This window comes from Agelaius tricolor, unplaced genomic scaffold, assembly GCF_023055355.1.
Source record: "Agelaius tricolor isolate 1412-34295 unplaced genomic scaffold, bAgeTri1.0.p SCAF_5, whole genome shotgun sequence".
NCBI classification, from domain to species: domain Eukaryota; kingdom Metazoa; phylum Chordata; class Aves; order Passeriformes; family Icteridae; genus Agelaius; species Agelaius tricolor.
Genome location: NW_027269265.1, coordinates 52,183,194 through 52,201,093, shown reverse-complemented (window position 1 = coordinate 52,201,093; position 17,900 = coordinate 52,183,194). Strand labels below are relative to the sequence as shown.

At 37.0% G+C, this 17,900-nt stretch overlaps 1 protein-coding gene across 6 annotated transcripts in view; it reads left to right on the top strand.

Annotated features, from left to right (window-relative positions):
• The window catches only part of SBF2 (SET binding factor 2), a 232,184-nt gene that overhangs the window by 157,877 nt on the left and 56,407 nt on the right, over positions 1-17,900 (top strand). For all 6 annotated transcript variants that reach the window (XM_071427963.1, XM_071427961.1, XM_071427965.1 and 3 more), the window contains exon 17: positions 8,599-8,667. In XM_071427963.1, the coding sequence (XP_071284064.1) occupies positions 8,599-8,667 (69 nt within the window). The remainder of the gene's footprint in view (positions 1-8,598; positions 8,668-17,900) is intronic.

Here is a 17,900-nt window from a genome sequence, read left to right as displayed (position 1 = left end):
AGATTTACCACTCTCCCAAATTTGATGTCAGTCAGAAATGTGATGAGGGTGCATTTCATGCCATTTTCCGTGTTGTTAATGAAAACATTCACCACAGTATCAGGCCCTGAAAAGAGGATTCAGAACCACCTGCCTGCTAAACCTCGAGCCTGACAGTGCAGTCAGCTTTCCACTCTTTCCTCCAGACTTTCTCTCCCAGCTTGTCCCCAAGGGTACCAAAGGAGCCTGCAAAACACAAAAGGCTGCTCTTTCCTTACATACAGAGCTCGGTATTTCATTGAGGAAAATGATCCTGTTTTCCTTGGTCAGTTGTTTTTTTGTTTTCTAAATCACTTTTGTGTTCTTCCTGTGTCTGGAAATGCTCTCTATGAGGACTTGCTCCCTACTGTCCAGCCTGTAGCTCCCCTAAGCCTGTTCCTCGCCTTCTTCGAATTTTTGTCAAAGGTTTTGTTTCTGGTTCCCCAGAAAATCAATTGGCAAGAGACTGAGTCTCCCAAGGGAAGAACCTTGAGGATTAGAAGTTCTCTTTCCTATGATGTCATTGAGGGTTCTTAGAATAAATAAAAAATTATTTTGCTATCACGTGCTATTCAGTGGAAAATTTTCAGTGAGCTCTACTTCCAAGTTACATTTCATCAGACACTGTTCAGTTTCTCCATGGTGAACTAGACCCAAAATCTTTTGGTAGCTGCTCTGAACTGAGCATCGGCTCATTGCATGACAGAAGATGGATGTAAAATTCCATTTCTATCCAAATGTTTTTCTTCTAAAGTGAAAAACTGATTTTTCAGTGAATCACTTTACCATATATACCCATGTAAATCTGATTAATTTTTTCTTTAGGAGTTCATTCCTATTAAGCTGTAAAAATTGAATAGAATGTGCTCTGATGATGTGATGCATTTTTATTAAAAGTATGTGAAATTGGAAAATCACATGAAACTTAGAAAAGAACAGAGAAATTAAATTAAGCAAGGTGAATGTATTTGTGCATATTTGAAATTTTATGAAAGTATATCTATTTGAAAGTTTTGCTTTAAAATTTAGGAGAGGAGGTGCTGCTGGGAGTAAGGATGTGTCCTGTATACTTGTGAACTGATTTGGAAATATGTAACTGGACTATACTGTAATATGGCATCTATTTTAATCGTTCTTTTAATGTCTTAAGCATTTCTCTGTTCCCTAACTCAATTAAACAGGCTGTTTGTACAGCAGTTTACAGAGTATCCTGTGTTAATGTTTTGCAGTGGCTGCAGAAGTGTTTTGGTCTACCAGGGCTCCAGGAGCACACTGCAGTTCCTAGAGATATTATCAATTAATCAACCCCTCCAACTGAGCAGTTAATGGATATTGATCACTTTTTTATCATGAATTGCAATGTATTCTATCATTTGAGTGTTGTTTGTCAAAACTTTTTACAAATTGCTGTGCAGGACCTTGTATCACAGCTGGTGTAGTTTAAGGTTTGGACAGAGTCACTGTGAATGAAGCCCTGCTGTGAAATAAAAGTCAAAAGGCATCTTGGCATCCCAACCATTTCCTTGGGAGAAGATTACAGCCTGAGTATGTTGAACTTTATTGCCATGGGCCTCATGACAGTATTCAGAAACATGCATGGCATTTCTGTTAAAGCAACTCAGATGTGCTGAGACGCGAGGGATGGCATTCTTGTTTTTATCAGTATCTTGCAAAAAAAGTTACATGTATTTAGGCTTCTAGGGTACAGAAAAATACAGTGAAAAATGTGTAATTTATGCACATAAAAATTGAGGTTCCTGATCTCCTAGATGTAATTTGTAATGAGGAGGAGGAAATGACTAACCTCAAGCCTAGACGGAAATGTGTTTATTGAGAAAGCGTGGGGGTTGGGGGGGCTTGACAGCTCTTCTTTGAGTGAAATGTTGTTTCTTGTTTTCACTTGCTGTGGGATCAGGAGTAGGATGGGGCTGCACAGAGAAAATCTGTTGCTAGCTCATGAATGTGTGGAGTAAAGCAAAAGGAAACTTAAAAATCATTGAACACTCTGTGCTTGTGTAATTGCATCTGGTCTGCCTTGATTGAATCCTGTTCCTTATACCACTGTGCTTCAAGGGCAGGCAAACTTAAGACGATTCAGGGCCAGGTGAAGACAAACATGAAGTTCCTCAGGAAGTAAAATAGCTCTAAAATAAAACTGGATCTCCTGCCTGGAATGACAGCTCTACAATATCTTGCATCCTGTTGCTGGCAGGATGGGTTCCTTAATTAAATGGCCATTGCAAAGGCTTCTGATCAGGCAGAAAGACCAAGAAGTCAAATCAGTGAGGATTCTCCTGGGTTGGCGCTGTTCCATTGTCTTCTGCACTGGCATTACTCTGTGATGGCCATAGATGGTGAAGAAATTGTTACATGTGGCAGAATTCAGAGCATGGGTCAAGTCTGTGATCTGGACTTCGTGTTCAATTATTGCTGTCAGCCCAGGCAGCAGTATGAGAAGCTGCTCATCAAAAGCCCAGAGATCTGATCAGTGTTAAAGCTGGAAACCACAGACAATAAGAGTGTCCTTGTCTTGGTTTTATTAACTGTGAATCCCTGCACCAGTGTTTAGGCAGAACAAAAAATAAAATTAAAAGCTTGTGTTAATGAGTGACACATAAAACATATTAGGGTCATGTATGAAGGAAGAGTTGGTCTTTTGCAGATTAATACTTTTGAAAAGCTCTTTACATTCTTATCAAGACAAGAAGTTTTTAACATAATGAGAATTTTCTAGGGCAGTATCTCCCAAGTTTTGAGTTTGTTCTTACAGTTCTGTCAAAAGATAAGGTAGTCAGCTCTATGGACTTTCTCAGTGTGTCTACTTTTCATCCTATTTCTCGGGTCCCAGAAGAGTTCCACTTAATAAAATTGTAGCTGCTTCAGTAATGTTTGATTTCACCTTTGTCAACAAAAAAAAAGGAAAAGTTTGGTCCCACTGTAAAGCAAAGCAGCAGCTGGCATTCATGGTGACTTCACTAGACAAAGCTCTGTATGAATATCAGCAAGAAAGCAAATGTGCATGAATTTTCACTGAAAAAAGCAATTTTGCTTATCATTCTAATAGTAAGATTTAAACTTTCTTGTGAAGTTAATTATGGGATGCTAGTAAAGGTAATATAAGTGATTATTGTCATATTGGCATTTATTTCAACAAACTCTGTAATTTTAACTATGGGTTTATCTGTGAAGTTAAAATTTGTAAGTACTTTTTAAAGTTATTTTGGAAATTCCAAAATAACTTTTTGGTTTTTCAAAACAGCATATAATTATATTAGCTATAATCAGATATTGTTAAATTGGCAGTTTATTTACTTGCATTTTTGATTCTGCAAAGACTGAATATAAAAGACATTGATGGTAACATCAGTTTGCATAGAAGAAGTTTTCTTTGATCAGAACTCATTTGTAATAGTTCAATTGCATTAGTTGAATGACGAAGATGAATGAGAAGATGAATCTGTAGGTGAATGAGTAAGATCTATGCAGCTTATCTAATAAAAATGAAAAATAACCTCATTAATATTAAGGTATGATTATTAATAACACTGCAGTTCTACCTGATGAATCTCTATTCCTTTTAGCAAACAAAACATTTTTCTAAGCTGTGCTGTTGAATTCTCTTACTGCTGTAGACAAAAGTAGTACCTTGTGCATTAGGATTGACAGTTCATATTTCCAAAATATAAACTTCATCAATAATAAAAATTCTGTGATTTAGTAAAACTCTGCCCACTTAATACAGCTGTAAGAATTGGGATTAAAACCTGGCACTAGTGAAGTAATCTGTTGAATTTGTAACTAATGTTTCACCTGTAATTTGTAGCTGATGTTCTGCACATAGTTACACATGCTGATATAACAGTTCTTGGGTTAGTGCTTTAAAAACACATCTGACCTTAAAGTTTCTGGCTTTTTTTTTTTTTCTGGATTCATTTTGAACTTAGTCCTGCAGGGTGATGAATGCTCTTTGTAAGCCTGAAAATTGACTTCAGTTATTCTCAGGAGGGACAGTGCAGTGTTGAGCAGCATTTTTAACAGAGCATGCACGCATCCTCCTGTACTGCCAAAAAGGTATGGATCAAGTGCTGCCATGTTCAGCTTTTTAGTTTGGATGCATTCACTGCATGCTACAGTGATTTCATGTGATAGTCAGGCCTGTGGGGAATTCCATGCATTTGTGGTGTTCCTGAATGTAAGGCAAAATTGGATCCCAAGTTTTTGGCATACTCGGATTTCTGCAGATTATTAAAAATGTGGGGTCTGTTTAAAAAGCTTAGTGCCTAAAGCAGAATGGGTTTAAATGCTGGAATACTGTATCAGGTAGCAGTTAATGAGAGAGACTATCAAGATGAATTTAAGAAGAAAATTCCCCCTCAAATGTTATTTCAATGTTCCATACATGTCTTCTAGATTTTTATCATGTGACTAAGAGAAAGCAGAAATCCCTGAGTATAAGTTGTTGTTTAATGCAGGAAGAGACATCATTTTTCTGCACTGTCATGGTGTTTCACTGGCTTGGGCTTGCTCTTGTGGGATATCAGAGGGGGCTTAGCAGCCTTCTTGAACCTGCATGTCCAGGAGCACATCAGGGAAGATCTTCTCCTGGGGTGACTTTTCCCAGCTGTTCATCACTAGGACCACACTGCAGAGGGCATCTCAGCTTTGTGATGGTGTACAGTTCATGAGGATGTACAGTTCATGATGGTGTGCAGATCCTGATGGTGTGCAGTTCCTGATGAGGTACAGTTCATGAGGATGTACAGTTCCTGATGGTGTGCAGTTCCTGATGAGGTACAGTTCATGAGGATGTACAGTTCCTGATGGTGTACAGTTCATGAGGATGTACAGTTCCTGATGGTGTACAGTTCCTGATGAGGTACAGTTCATGAGGATGTACAGTTCCTGATGGTGTGCAGTTCCTGATGAGGTACAGTTCATGAGGATGTACAGTTCCTGATGGTGTACAGTTCATGAGGATGTACAGTTCCTGATGGTGTACAGTTCCTGATGAGGTACAGTTCATGAGGATGTACAGTTCCTGATGGTGTGCAGTTCCTGATGAGGTACAGTTCATGAGGATGTACAGTTCCTGATGGTGTGCAGTTCCTGATGAGGTACAGTTCATGAGGATGTACAGTTCCTGATGGTGTACAGTTCACCGTGGTGTATAGTTCCTGATGGTGTAACAGTTCCTGATGGTGTAACAGTTCCTGATGGTGTACAATTCATGATGATGTACAATACCTTGTTTTCCAAGCAAGCATTCCAGGCAGTACCTGTTCTGAAGTCAAGAGTGAGGAGCAGAGTTGACTCTCTCCTCCAGCCCCAGAAGCCTAAGCCACCTACCAGATTCCAAAAGCTCCCCCATATCAGTCCCATGTGTCCAGCCAAGCAGCCAAAATCTGTAACTTCCAAGCTCTCAGCTCTGCAATCTGATGGCAATATGGAGCCACCAAAGTTTGCTGCATATTTAAACTGTCTGGAGTATAAAAGTAATTCACGTGCGTTGTCAAAATAAGTGATGTAAGGAAAAACGTTCTGCTTTTATTATTCACTTGTCAATTCGGTGTAGCAAAGCTATTTTGAGTGTACATGAATTTCTGTAATCCTTCCAATCTGCTACAGAGTTCAGCAACTGTCTGGATATAGGATCAGTACGGCCAGAACAATGTGCCAGGTTTTCACTCAATTAGGCATGGATTCAAAGCAGTGCTCTGCGTATGTCATGGTGGAAGTCTGTATTTCACTGTCAAAGTACGTTGGTTTTTTGGTGATTAATTTGCTGAAAATAATTTTTGTTCCCCAGATGTGTTTCAGCTTCATTTTGTGCAAATTAGGTGGAAAAGCTTTGATTATTTTATGGTATTTGATTTTTGTCTACTTCTGTAGCAGCAGTAAGAGTATTTTTCACAATTGGTAAAGACATTATATATAAAGCAGCTGGATTGCATTGTTTCGGGGGTCTAAATTAATTGCCTACAACACATATATGACATTTCCAGTACTTTGGTTTGTCTGTAAAATTGAGAAGCTGAGATTTCAGTGCAAGATCTCTTTTAACTATGGCATTCTGTCTTGCAGCTACAATGCAAGTAAACAATTAATTAGTTCCACTCATCTTAAAACAACAATGTTGCAATTCATTCCTAACCGAGATAATTTTGTATTCCTTGTCATATACAGGAGAAGAAAAAAAAATATAGAGAGATAATACTTCCACACTACAAGTCCATGTACTGCTGACATGGAATATGTGGAGAATTTCATACTTGAAGGAAGGAATGGAAAAATAATCTAATGTGTTGTTTATATGGTGATGATATATATCTTTGAGACATATGTTAGCTCTTGGAGTATTGAATGCTCTCTAGGTGAAGATACATTGCTCAGTTTTTATAAAGATATTTTTATGTATATTTTGGATAAAAGCCCGAACTCTTTCAAATAATTTGAGCTAAGGGATTAAGTAGGTAACCTGAAATTGAGGATGGATTATTTTATACCTGGTTATAAATAATCATGTACAGAAATAAGATATGTATTTCTTTGAAAGCTGTTGGACATTTCCAAAGATTGGAAAGTCAAATTTTAAGTGGGAAGTGTTCTTGTTAAGCAAAAAAGTACTAAGAATATTTATCATATATTGAACTAAAAATATGTATGCTAACTTCCAAATGGGGATTAAGGCTGTGGATAACAATAGGGAATAATGTAGAAATGGAAAATTGAAAGCAGCTGAGGCTGTGTCCTTTAGCCTTATGCTCTGAGATCTTACAAACTAATTTGGGTTTACTACATACGTATTGCAATACCAAGAGGCATCATTGAAACATTTATTGAGTTTTTCAGTGTCCTTTTTTGTTAGTTTTCCTCTACCAGGTTGGAAGTGTGTTATGAAGTGTGAACACTTGCCAAACTCATGTTGTCCATGCACAGTGAGCATTCATGCATTTGTGCAGAGTTAGACACATTGGAACCCTCAGTAACTCTGTGCAGAAATAAACCTTCACAACTGTGAACTTGTTGTGTCCCTTTCCAGAATTTATGTGTAAGCAGTTTTCTAAATGCTGCTGTATTTAACTATAATGGACATTGCTATTCCATTTAGGTGAGCTTGATTAAAGCAATAGAAGATCAAGGATTTGTTATTGAGAAATCACAAAGGTTGAAATAGACTTCAAAATGATGAGAAGCAAAATAGTCTTGTGAAGAGAATTTTTGGTCTATTGTTTTAAACCCGCAATCCACAGTCACTCTGCAGCCATTTAAGAATAAAGAATGAGATGGATACAAATAACATCCTAATAATCCATAACATTGTTGGTTTTGTAAAGCAGTTTTCATATTTCTGCTATCACAAGTGGCTGGTGCCAGGTTTTTGCTAGTTGCTCTGTTTTAGATAAGTCTGATATTTTGAAGTCATAAATGTAAAGTCTGGCAGAGGAACATTTGAGATATTTCAATTTTGGCATTTGGTCAGTTGTTAGAGTTAATAGGAGTGGTTTGAGTTGCAGGGTGCCCTCTGTAACAATGATGTTAAAAACTTTATAATTAGTTGTTCAACTGGAAATGTTGGTTGTCCATTGATCATCCAGGGGCACAGTGGTGATACATTTGTCAACTGTACGAGTATGTGCATTATTGTGTTCTTTAGTGGTGGCAAAAAGAGCTACTGAAAAAACACCTGATCACTTTCTTAAAAAGTATCATTTTTAACTCTTGTTGGGTCTTTTTTGTTCTTTTTTTTTTTAATGGTCATAAAAATTCAAGTAGTTTGTTTTTTAAATATCAAGTTACATTCCAATTCTGCTTTCTTTTAAAAGACTTCCGTAATAAAATCACGACTTTCATCAGCACAATTACTAGTTGATTTACTTTGGCATACCCTTCTCTGCCTAGAGAGACATGAATGACACACTTGACTGTTGAATGAGGCATTCAGAGACTTGAAGAGAATGGGTTTTCATCTTCTTTTAAAGTTAACCTTGTGCCAAACTTTTGTAGAGGCTGTGGAGGTGATTATTTCATGTTGCATAAATGTCACTTCCTTCACATAGACATTTTGAAAGGGCATTCCTTGGTCATCACATCACTTCCATTTTAGTCAGGTTTGCTCTTGACCCAAATGCAAGCAAACTGCCTTTCTATTGTTTCCTAAATGAGGAAAACGTTCCTTATTATGTATAAACTGTGTCAGTGGGTTTGTAGTTCAGACGTATGAATGAGAAATGGGCTAATGAATTTCTAAAGTGGGAAGAATCACAGTAATACCTGTCTATGAGAAATCATGAGATAGATAGATAGATAGATAGATAGATAGATAGATAGATAGATAGATAGATGGATGGATGGATGGATGGATGGATGGGTGGGTGGGTGGGTGGATGTGTGTGTGTGTATATGTATATATATTATATATATATACACACATTCATAAATATGTGTTATTTTTACATGCTATCGAATGATTAAAGATTCCATTTTGTGTCAGGAGGATGCCAGAGGGACTCCATAAGGCAGAAATGAATTTGCAGTGCATAAAATGGTTTTGCTTATTTTCTTCTTTGTTTTTTCCTGCAGGATTGCTCATCTTCAGAAGAATACAGCATTGCTGCAGCATTACTGCCCCTGACAACTGCCTTCTATAGGGTAAGTGTCTATTGCAACCACTGCAATCTTGTATTTTTTTTACATCACATACATTGTTAAAAGGGAGAAAGAGATGACAGGAGATACATGACAGGCAGGAAGATTAATTCTAAAATTTATTAATGTCAATGGAAATCATCAAATGGACTGATATGGACATTACTCCAGAAGGACACTTATTGATGTTGGGTCATTATGATTATGAGACATACCCCCAGAACTAAATGCAGGCTATATGATGGGTTAGAGAATTGTCATTGAATTATATTTAGTCACTAAAATAATAGAAAAGAATAATTTCTGATGTTACTATGTAAAAACTATTTATTGCAGTACTACTGTGTTTAATTTGGCATGTTAAACATGCACTGGCCAATATAATACAATGGTCACTGTAGTACAGTTGGCCAATAAAGTACTTGGCAAAAGTACAAGTGAAGTTTTCAGGCTGTGTAGTTGTTAATTTTGGAGGATATTGTGACTGGGTTGTTTTAACTGTGTATTTGTTTTCAATGTCTTGTTTTGGGTTCTTTTTTGGGGGAAAGTACATAATGTTTGATAGTGGCAAACTACAATATGATTGTAAATACAAAAATGTAAACAATGCAAATTTTGTAAGCAATTATTTTAGAAGCAGAACTCTTGTAGTATGACTGTACTTATTTCAATGTCCCAATACAATAGCATTTTCACCAGTTCTGGGTAGCTCCAGTCCTGCTTTTTAGGATGTACATACCTGAGGAGATAAGTTCAGAATGTGGACTGGCTTGCAGTATTAAATAAACTTTGTTTAATGTGAATGTTGTTGTACAGCCCAGTTTGGGAAATAAGTGCTTGGTCATTGGTACCTGGTACACTGGGATAGTGCAAAACAGTAATTGCTTTGACAGCTTATCTACACATTAATAATATAGCAATTGAAAAATGCAACCTTCCACCTTCAGTCAGTCATTTTTGGTTTCAATTATATATTCTAATCAATTTCTGGGTTTTTTTGAACTAGAAAAAGATTCTGTCATGTTGTTTTTAGAATAAAAAAGGTCAAACTTTACCAATCATAGAAACCAGAATCATCTGTTGAAGGCAAGAGCATATTGACAAACTTAAATGTGTAGATTTCTTGACATTTCTTATTTAGAATAGTACTTAGCAACTTGTATGGAGCATGAAGTGGCAGGGTTTTTGCCTCTTCTAATTATTCAAACTGTAAAAAAGTTTTATTTAAGTGTGTTTTAGTTTATAGCTGTACATAATACCCCACAACTGCTTTCAGGGAAGAGTGTACAGAGTATTTTCATTCTCTTATGTAAAGTAGCATGGTGAGATGTTAAATTTTTCAGTCCCAGCAAATTGACTTTCTCCCATCTTTAGATCCAAGTTTATCTTTCTCTGTTCCCTGTTTTGAGTTCTTTAGTAGCAGAATTGTAGTTTCACATTTGCTGCTGCCACAAATACTTAATTTGAAGGAAGAGCTAATGAGCTATAGAAATTTCCCTCTTCCCTATTTTACTCTTACTTATTTACTGCATAAATTCTACATTTTTAAGAGGCTTCTGCTTTCTTTTATTTTCTGGTTTTTAGTTTTGCTTATAAGAATAGCCAAGAGAGTCCACATAGCTCTTTACCTTGAGAGCTACAGGGAATATTTTGGGCTGTTGGTGCAGGTTGGTTAGATTCCTACCTCGATAAAGTTTGATCCAAGTAAGCAAAAAAAAAAAAAAAAAAAGAAGGACAAAAGGACAATAAAACCAGACTTTTTAATGTAGTATCAGGAGTTTTGAAATAAGCTTAAAGAAGTTTTGATTTCACCATCAAGCAGAGCAAAAATCTGGATTGAATATAAAATATATTTAAGTAATTTCATCTACACACTTGTATTTTTTGGTAGAGGTACCAAGATCTCACACCATTTCTCTCACAGAAAGTTCTCTGAAATCTTTTTTTAATAGCCTGGACTATTTAACTCTAAAAATATACTCAGGAAACTGTGAGTCCCTTGATGGAAGAAGCATGATGAGTTTTTTAATGTGCCTGACCTGAATTAAAAATTAAAATAACCTGACTATTAACTTGCAAAAGCCAGCTGTTAATGCATAATAGAAAAAGAATTTTGTTTTTCCCAGATCTAATCCTCAGGTTCAGTGATGGTCCCCTTTGGTATGTCCCATTAGATACAATTCTTTGGCAAAAGTACTTATTTTGGCATACAACTGTTCATACTAAACACAAACTGACATGCTGTTCGGAACATAAGATTATTGCACTGACTTTGCAGTGATTAGTTAAAAGTCAGATTAACAGTTTAACGTTCAGTTTGAGTAGAACTTAGACTTTTGAGTAAACTGAATGTTTTTGAGTAAAAAATTATACTTTTTGGAGGACCTTTCAGCTTCTGTAGAGGTTTTCAAAATTGTGTCATAGACTAGAGTGAATCTATTCTACCTGGCATGAGGCTGTGCTTCAACATGAAGAATTCTCTTACCTCTGCCGTATGATTGTGTTGATGCTTCCAGGGATGAAGCAGTGCTTGGCAGGGTGCAGATGTTTTGTTGGTGTTTCTGTTCTCAGAATGCCATGTTTAATGCCAGCAGCCTGTTAAATCTCATTTCACCCACCCCTTTTGAGACTGGGCAATGTTCTTAGCACCAGGAATAGACAGGAATTGTGCATCTGACAGTGGCACAGGGTTCCATTTGTGTGCACATCGGTGTCATTGCACAGGCAGTGCTCCAAATCAAGTTATCAGTGACAAAATCTGTAGTAAATCTAAAAGTATAGTAGAGTTGTAAGAGTCTATGGAGTTCAGTCCACTCTGATATTTTACCATTTATGTTTGCTGTAGCATTTTGATGGGGAATTGTGATGGGATTTCATGTCACAGCATTTCATTGTTAGTGTAATTCCTCTTGCTTCCAATGAAGTAGTATAAAGTTACATGACTTCACAGTTCCTTTATGGAACTACTGTTGTGTTCATGAAATGCTAGGTTTCATTTTATTTATCCAAGACAAAGCAGAGCACAAATGAAACAATTACCTGTTCTTCCTAAATAACTTCACTCTGGGTTTTATCTGAACACAGAGCAAGTCAACAATTGTTTGAGGTGTATAAATAATGAGAAGGACATGGCTGAGTCCAACAGATAAACCAAGGAACTTAGCAGTAACTCAACTTAAGACTTGGAGGTGATGTTGGTAAGATTTTGGAATGGTTGTGTCATGCATTAGCCTTGAGGGATTTTAAAATATTTTTGGTAAAACAACAGAAAATTTAGAGGGAGCAAGCTGGCATGATGTAACCCATCTTGTCTTAATGCCTTTGCTTATTTAAAAACTAGTCTAGGGTATTTCTACACAGATCCAATTAAAATTTCAAGAAACATCACACTGTGTACAGCGTGCTAGGAGCTCTTGGGATGTCTGGTGAAATTTCAGAATTCTCCCTGAAGTCTGGTGAGTGATCTATTGTGAAACTTGATCAGGCAGGATTTGATCACACTCTAAGTCAGAGCTGATGGGATTAAAGTCATAGACAGGAAGTCAGCACTGGTTGCATATTTGTGGCCTGGAGTAATAATTGAATTTTTCTAGAAAAAATAGTCCCAATGCTTTTTAAAATTTTTAAATATTGGACACAAGCTGTTAGCAAAATGTGACTCATCAGTGACAGTGGACTTTGGTGTGTACTGTTAATGTCACAAAAACAAACAAATTTTTGCTTCTGGGTTAGAAAAAGGTTTTAGTTTACCATTAGTAATACTGTTGGAATTTTGTTTAAAATTGAAACAATATAAATAAAATGTATTTATACGTGAAGATAAAAGAATTTTTCCATGTTTTCATGGTACCAGTGACCCATGTCTAATTGGTATGTGCTCACTTCTTCTGTGTCTAAAGTGGAAATGTAGTATTCCTTGGTGCTGTGGAAGAGAGGTCCTGTTCTGTGTGTGGGAAGAGAGGAGGAGAGGAAAAGGACCTGTTTTGATGCTGTTTTCCTTGCATTAACTCCTGCAGGAGCAGTTTGGTGCTTGCACAACCAGCACTGGCCCATCCGCAGGGACGGCTTTGGGCTCGCTGTTGGTGCCTGGCTCCCTGCCAGGCCGGCAGGATGTGGTGAGCCCCACGCTGCCTTGCTGCCAGCCCCGGGGCAGCCAGGCAGGAGCGGGGCAGGCTCCAGCTCCAGCCTGCCCTGACAATGACAGTGACAGTGACACAGCAGCAGAGCTGCCACCCCAGTGCTGCCCCAGGCAGGGCCACCTCTCCATCTGCCCTCCCTGCAGCTCAGCTGACCCCTGGCACTCTGCTCAGTCCCTCTCGCATCCCTCACCCGCTGAATTGTAGACAAACAAATGTGAGACACAGTTGTGTTCCCCTCTCAACCTGATTGTGCAGATTATAGTAAAATTTTCCACCCCTCAGGGATCTTTTCCAAAATTTTATGACTAAAATGTCATGGTTAAACTGTGTATGATCATCTGTGTTCCCATGCCTTTCTACCACATTGCACAGTCCACAGTAGCACTTGCAAATTTCCTGTTGCTCGGCATTCAGAAGTGTTTGAATAAAGGAAATATCGTAATAAAAATACACTATTCTGAGAGCAAAGTTTTCTCTGTGTAGATGTTATGAATGGGGTTGCACATTTATAGACAAGTATTTCTTTAAATGGCAGTATTCAGAGCAGTAATATTTTTCAGAATCACAGGTTAATTAGAAAATGAGAAATTAATTTAAGTTTCTGAGTCAGTTGTTTTTAATGGTTTGCTGTATGCTTGGAGAGTGCTGATCTAGTTTAGGCAAAAGATAACCCAAATGCAACAAAATTTCTCTTAGTTTGGATGTATTACATTGAAATTGACATTTGTCTTTTAGCGAGATGCACTGGAGACTGCTTTTGAATTTTTATGTGTCTAAATTATGTAATTCTTGGGAGGGAGAGAGGGAAAAACTGATTTTTTTAATTGATTTTTTTTTAATGCTTCTAAGCCACAAAATTTCAAATAAAATTTCAGTTGGATACTGATGTGAATTTTTTTGTAGAGCTTGAAATGGAATGAGAGAAATGAGTCTGCAGCTTTGCCGACTGGGGCTGTCTGAACTCCTTAGGAATGGCATCATTGGGCTGTTCCTCTCCATGGCTGCCCATTTTTCATTTGTACTCCATGTTCCTGTACTTTTGTTGAAAAGGAAAGAGAATTACATAAAATCAGAGACTTTTTTTTCAGAGTTTTTAAAAGAACAACACTTGGTGTAAATAATTTAACTTAAAATCTTTCGATATAGTACAGAACATTTATTCAGGTCATCTTAAGAATTATTCTGGCAGCATTTTTGTAAAGAAAAGGATTTTAGTCCAAGGGCTTTTTTCATAATCTTCAAGGAGAATGCAAAATTGTGAGTTAAGTAAGAAACTGAATTAATAAAAAAATGTGAAACTGAAAGTGTTTTGTGTTAATGCACCAATAGATATCATTTGAATGTTTTCCATAGTGAATTGTATGTGGTGTTTTGCATAGCACAGTAATAAAATGAAAGTAATTTGAGTGTGTACTTTCCTAGCTGAAATGGATTACCAAGTTTCAGTAACAGCTATGGCAGATACTCAATGGAAGAAAACCTTTACTCCTTGAAATGCCTGAGTAAATGACTGCTCAACTCCAGAGCCTGGAGCTGGGTGTAGGAGGGATTCCCAGTTTCATGGATGAAGGCTTTCTCTGAAGATTGGAGGCAGTACTAGTGAAATTCAGAACAGTTTATAATATTTTAATCATTATCATTAACCCCCCCTTCCAAGAGAGACCCAATTCAAGGTTAATTGTGTAACAGAAGCTTCATAATTTGAATTGTGCTCCTTGTTGTGTAGCAAGAGCTGTGAAGTCACAGGGAAGATACTCCATGAAAGGCTGATGGGGAAAATCTGTGCTGATGGGTGAAGAGTTGATTGCATTTTTGTGTCTTTGTCAGGCAGATTTTACAGTTAGTGTCAGCTGGAATCAGGGGAATATTGGTCCACCTACTGTGGAAAACAGTGGCATAATTTGGTACTAACATTATCTCTGTTACTCAATGACAGTATTACATTAGTGTTTATTTTAGAATTTGTGTAAATACCAGAGAATTGCATAAAGCTATTGGGTGATGTACGTAATTTAGAAAAGCAAAATTAGTGGAGTTTTTTTGCATTTAACATAAGTTTTGATTTTTAACTTTAATTTCTGCCCAGCTGTGATTGTTCCAAGTAATTCTCATCATCAGCAGCATGCTTTTTGCCTCCTAGAAAGCTAGGAAGATTTTCTGTAATGTGTTAGCTTTCTACACTGGAATATTTTCATTCTTGCACTTAGTTTTTGTGCTTCCTTCTAAAACTTTCTGTCCTACTCTGGTGTGCTTGGATTAAAATCACTTCTACTTTAAAATTCTTCACTCTTGAATTGCTGGCTTTAATTTAGGAAACTCCCATCGTGAAAGACTTCCTTTATTGTCTTGGCAAGGAGTTTTGTCTGCTTCCATTAATTTTCTTTTTGTATCTCTATCCTGCCAGTTCTGATACTATCTTAGTCTATGGAAATGTTTTTGTGACTGAAATAGTATTAAGTAACATTATTTTTAGTACTAAAATTATTTTATTTATCCATTCTCAGAATGCTAATCCCTCTAATATAAAAATACATTAAGTTGCCTGCTTAAAATGAACATGGCTGTATCATGTAATGGATAATAGAGAAGAAGCTGAACCACAAAGGAACATTTACAACCTTATCAAGTGTCTATATGAGCATTATTTACATTCCTGGAAAATCCAGGAGCCTTAATTGTGGACCAGAACTGGTGGTGTTGCTTTTGTACAAAAGAGCAGAAAAATGAAGATACTTACCCTCAAGAGCTTACAACAAGTATTTGAAATAAGTGATGATACTTGAAGCCAGTTTGAAGTATTGGAAGGAAGCTGTGGAGTCATCATTATTGCTCATGATTCATGACAGTTATCATTATTCATAATAATAATCATTACTCTTGGTGATTCTGTGCACCAGTAGGTTAATTAGGGCTGGAGTTTCAATAGACATGACCTAAAAGCAGGGTTTTATTGACTTTTGAGAGAGAATAATGTGGTTTCTTGGTGGGTGCTTATGAATACGAGTGGGGTCATGGAAGAGCATTTTAAGGCAATGGTCAAAGTTCTGTCAATATTTCCAAACACTCCTCCAGTCAAAAGTTTTTATTACATCCATTAAAAGTTCTTTTCATAGAAATATTATAGTTCAGTAAATTATTTTTGTAAAAGCAAACATACTTTTCCTGTTAAAACAGGAATCTGAGGATTCTTGTTAGTTATGATCGAGTGCTTTTGCAGTATCCCTTGCAAACAGGGCACCCAAATGTCATCTCTGGTCCTTAAGATTTTAACTTGTGCACTTTGCTTCTGATAGATACATAATACATGCCAGTAGAATACATTTTATGTCTTTGCAGTAGAGAATATCTCACTTCCAAAACTATTTTTAGGTGGGGAAAAAAGAAACAGGGAAGTATAATACAACAGGTTAGCATATTAATAGGAGAGAATAACTGGAGAATGTTTTTTAACATGTGTCTTTACAAGGAATTTAGGAACTCAATTACTGTGGTAACATTGCTCTGTTCAAGAAGCTGGCTTTCCCAGAATGATAACGTAATGGAAAACATCATTTAGCAATCTGTAGCTCCTTTCCTTAGTGGTTTGTGGGAGGAAGTACTTAGTCAGGAAGAAAAAAAAAGGAAATTTCCCCCAAATTAAAATGAGACGTAAATGTTAAATTTTGTAAATTTCGTGTTACTGAGGGACTGACCCACTATTGCCTGGAATAAGGAGAAATCTTTCTGTTGCATTTCCTCTATATTGGATCACATCATTTGTAACTGATTTCACTTGAGATTGTTTTCTAGAAATGATACGTAACTCTGGTTTAAGAATTTTGAGTTCGTTGTTGCCCATCTCTTTACGTTGTTACTTCTAAGGGGGATTACAGTGTTACAGAAATTCTGATTCACTTAGAATTTCCACGCTGAAAGAATTTCTGGTGGCTTAATTAAAATCTAGTAAAGCTTCTGAGGTTAATGTGAAGGAATGTAAATGAAGTAACAGAGTCCCCCATGCGTTTTCCATATGTGTAAGTTCAGCTTTGCCTCCTCATCACCACATCCTTATCCCAGTAGAATGGAACTTTCTGCATGAAAACACAATTTCCTTCATTGAGTTCCATTTCATTGTGGCATTATTATCTGTCATGACTTGAGCACCATTATTTTGTGAGAGAGCAAATGCTTACAGATGGTAAGGCAGAGAAATTGCTGATATATTTGCATGTATTGCCTGCTGCTCTGTGAATGTCTCAGTTGCCATCCTAGATAGCTCACCAACAATTTAAACTGAGTGTGACCAAAGAATTGAGGTGTCATAAATGCTTTTCTTCCTTACATAGTCAAGTGATTTAAGCCCATAATTGGAGTTTTTATCTCCTACTCTTGCTTTCATCCATATCCCTGCATTTTTTTTTCCATTTGCTGGTTCTGTACCCTTCATGATGGTACCTGCAGTTGGAATTCTTGGTAGGATGCTCTTCTTGACTTCCTCTGATTAATCACAGCCCTCTGAACTTGTGCATACCCCATCAGCTCATTGTCATGAGTTCATAACACAGTGCCAGTAAGAATTCACAGGGCAGGTGTGTGGCTCTCCTCTTCCTCATGCACTGCACGTGCCCAAAGTGCACCTTAAAATTTGGCAGAACTCTTCCTGACAATATCCTGCTCTGTAAGGCACTTCCATTCAGCACCTCCACAGCCATTTTCTTTGTTGGTCAAACTGGACTTTGTTTGATCTCTCAAATGGCTTAGCTCAGAGTGCAATTTCAGTTTTCTCATCCTTACTTTCAGAATTCTTCACAATGCTGCTGTTCCTATTTTTGCCCATCCTCTTTCTTTCACCTGAACCATGTAGTGTATACATATATATATACATATATATATATAAAATTTGTACTGCCAAGGTGAGATCTACTACTGTCAAATTTTTATGTATTTGCAATTTGTATTCTGTATTGTACCCTTACATGTTTCAAATTTGCTCATCCTGTTCTTGAGGGCTACTTGAGGACTACTGTTTTAATAGTTTCTTCAGATAAGGAAATGCTGCATATTGAGAGAAATTCAGAAATAATTTGATCAGTGAAGATAGAGAAAGCTCCCATAGAA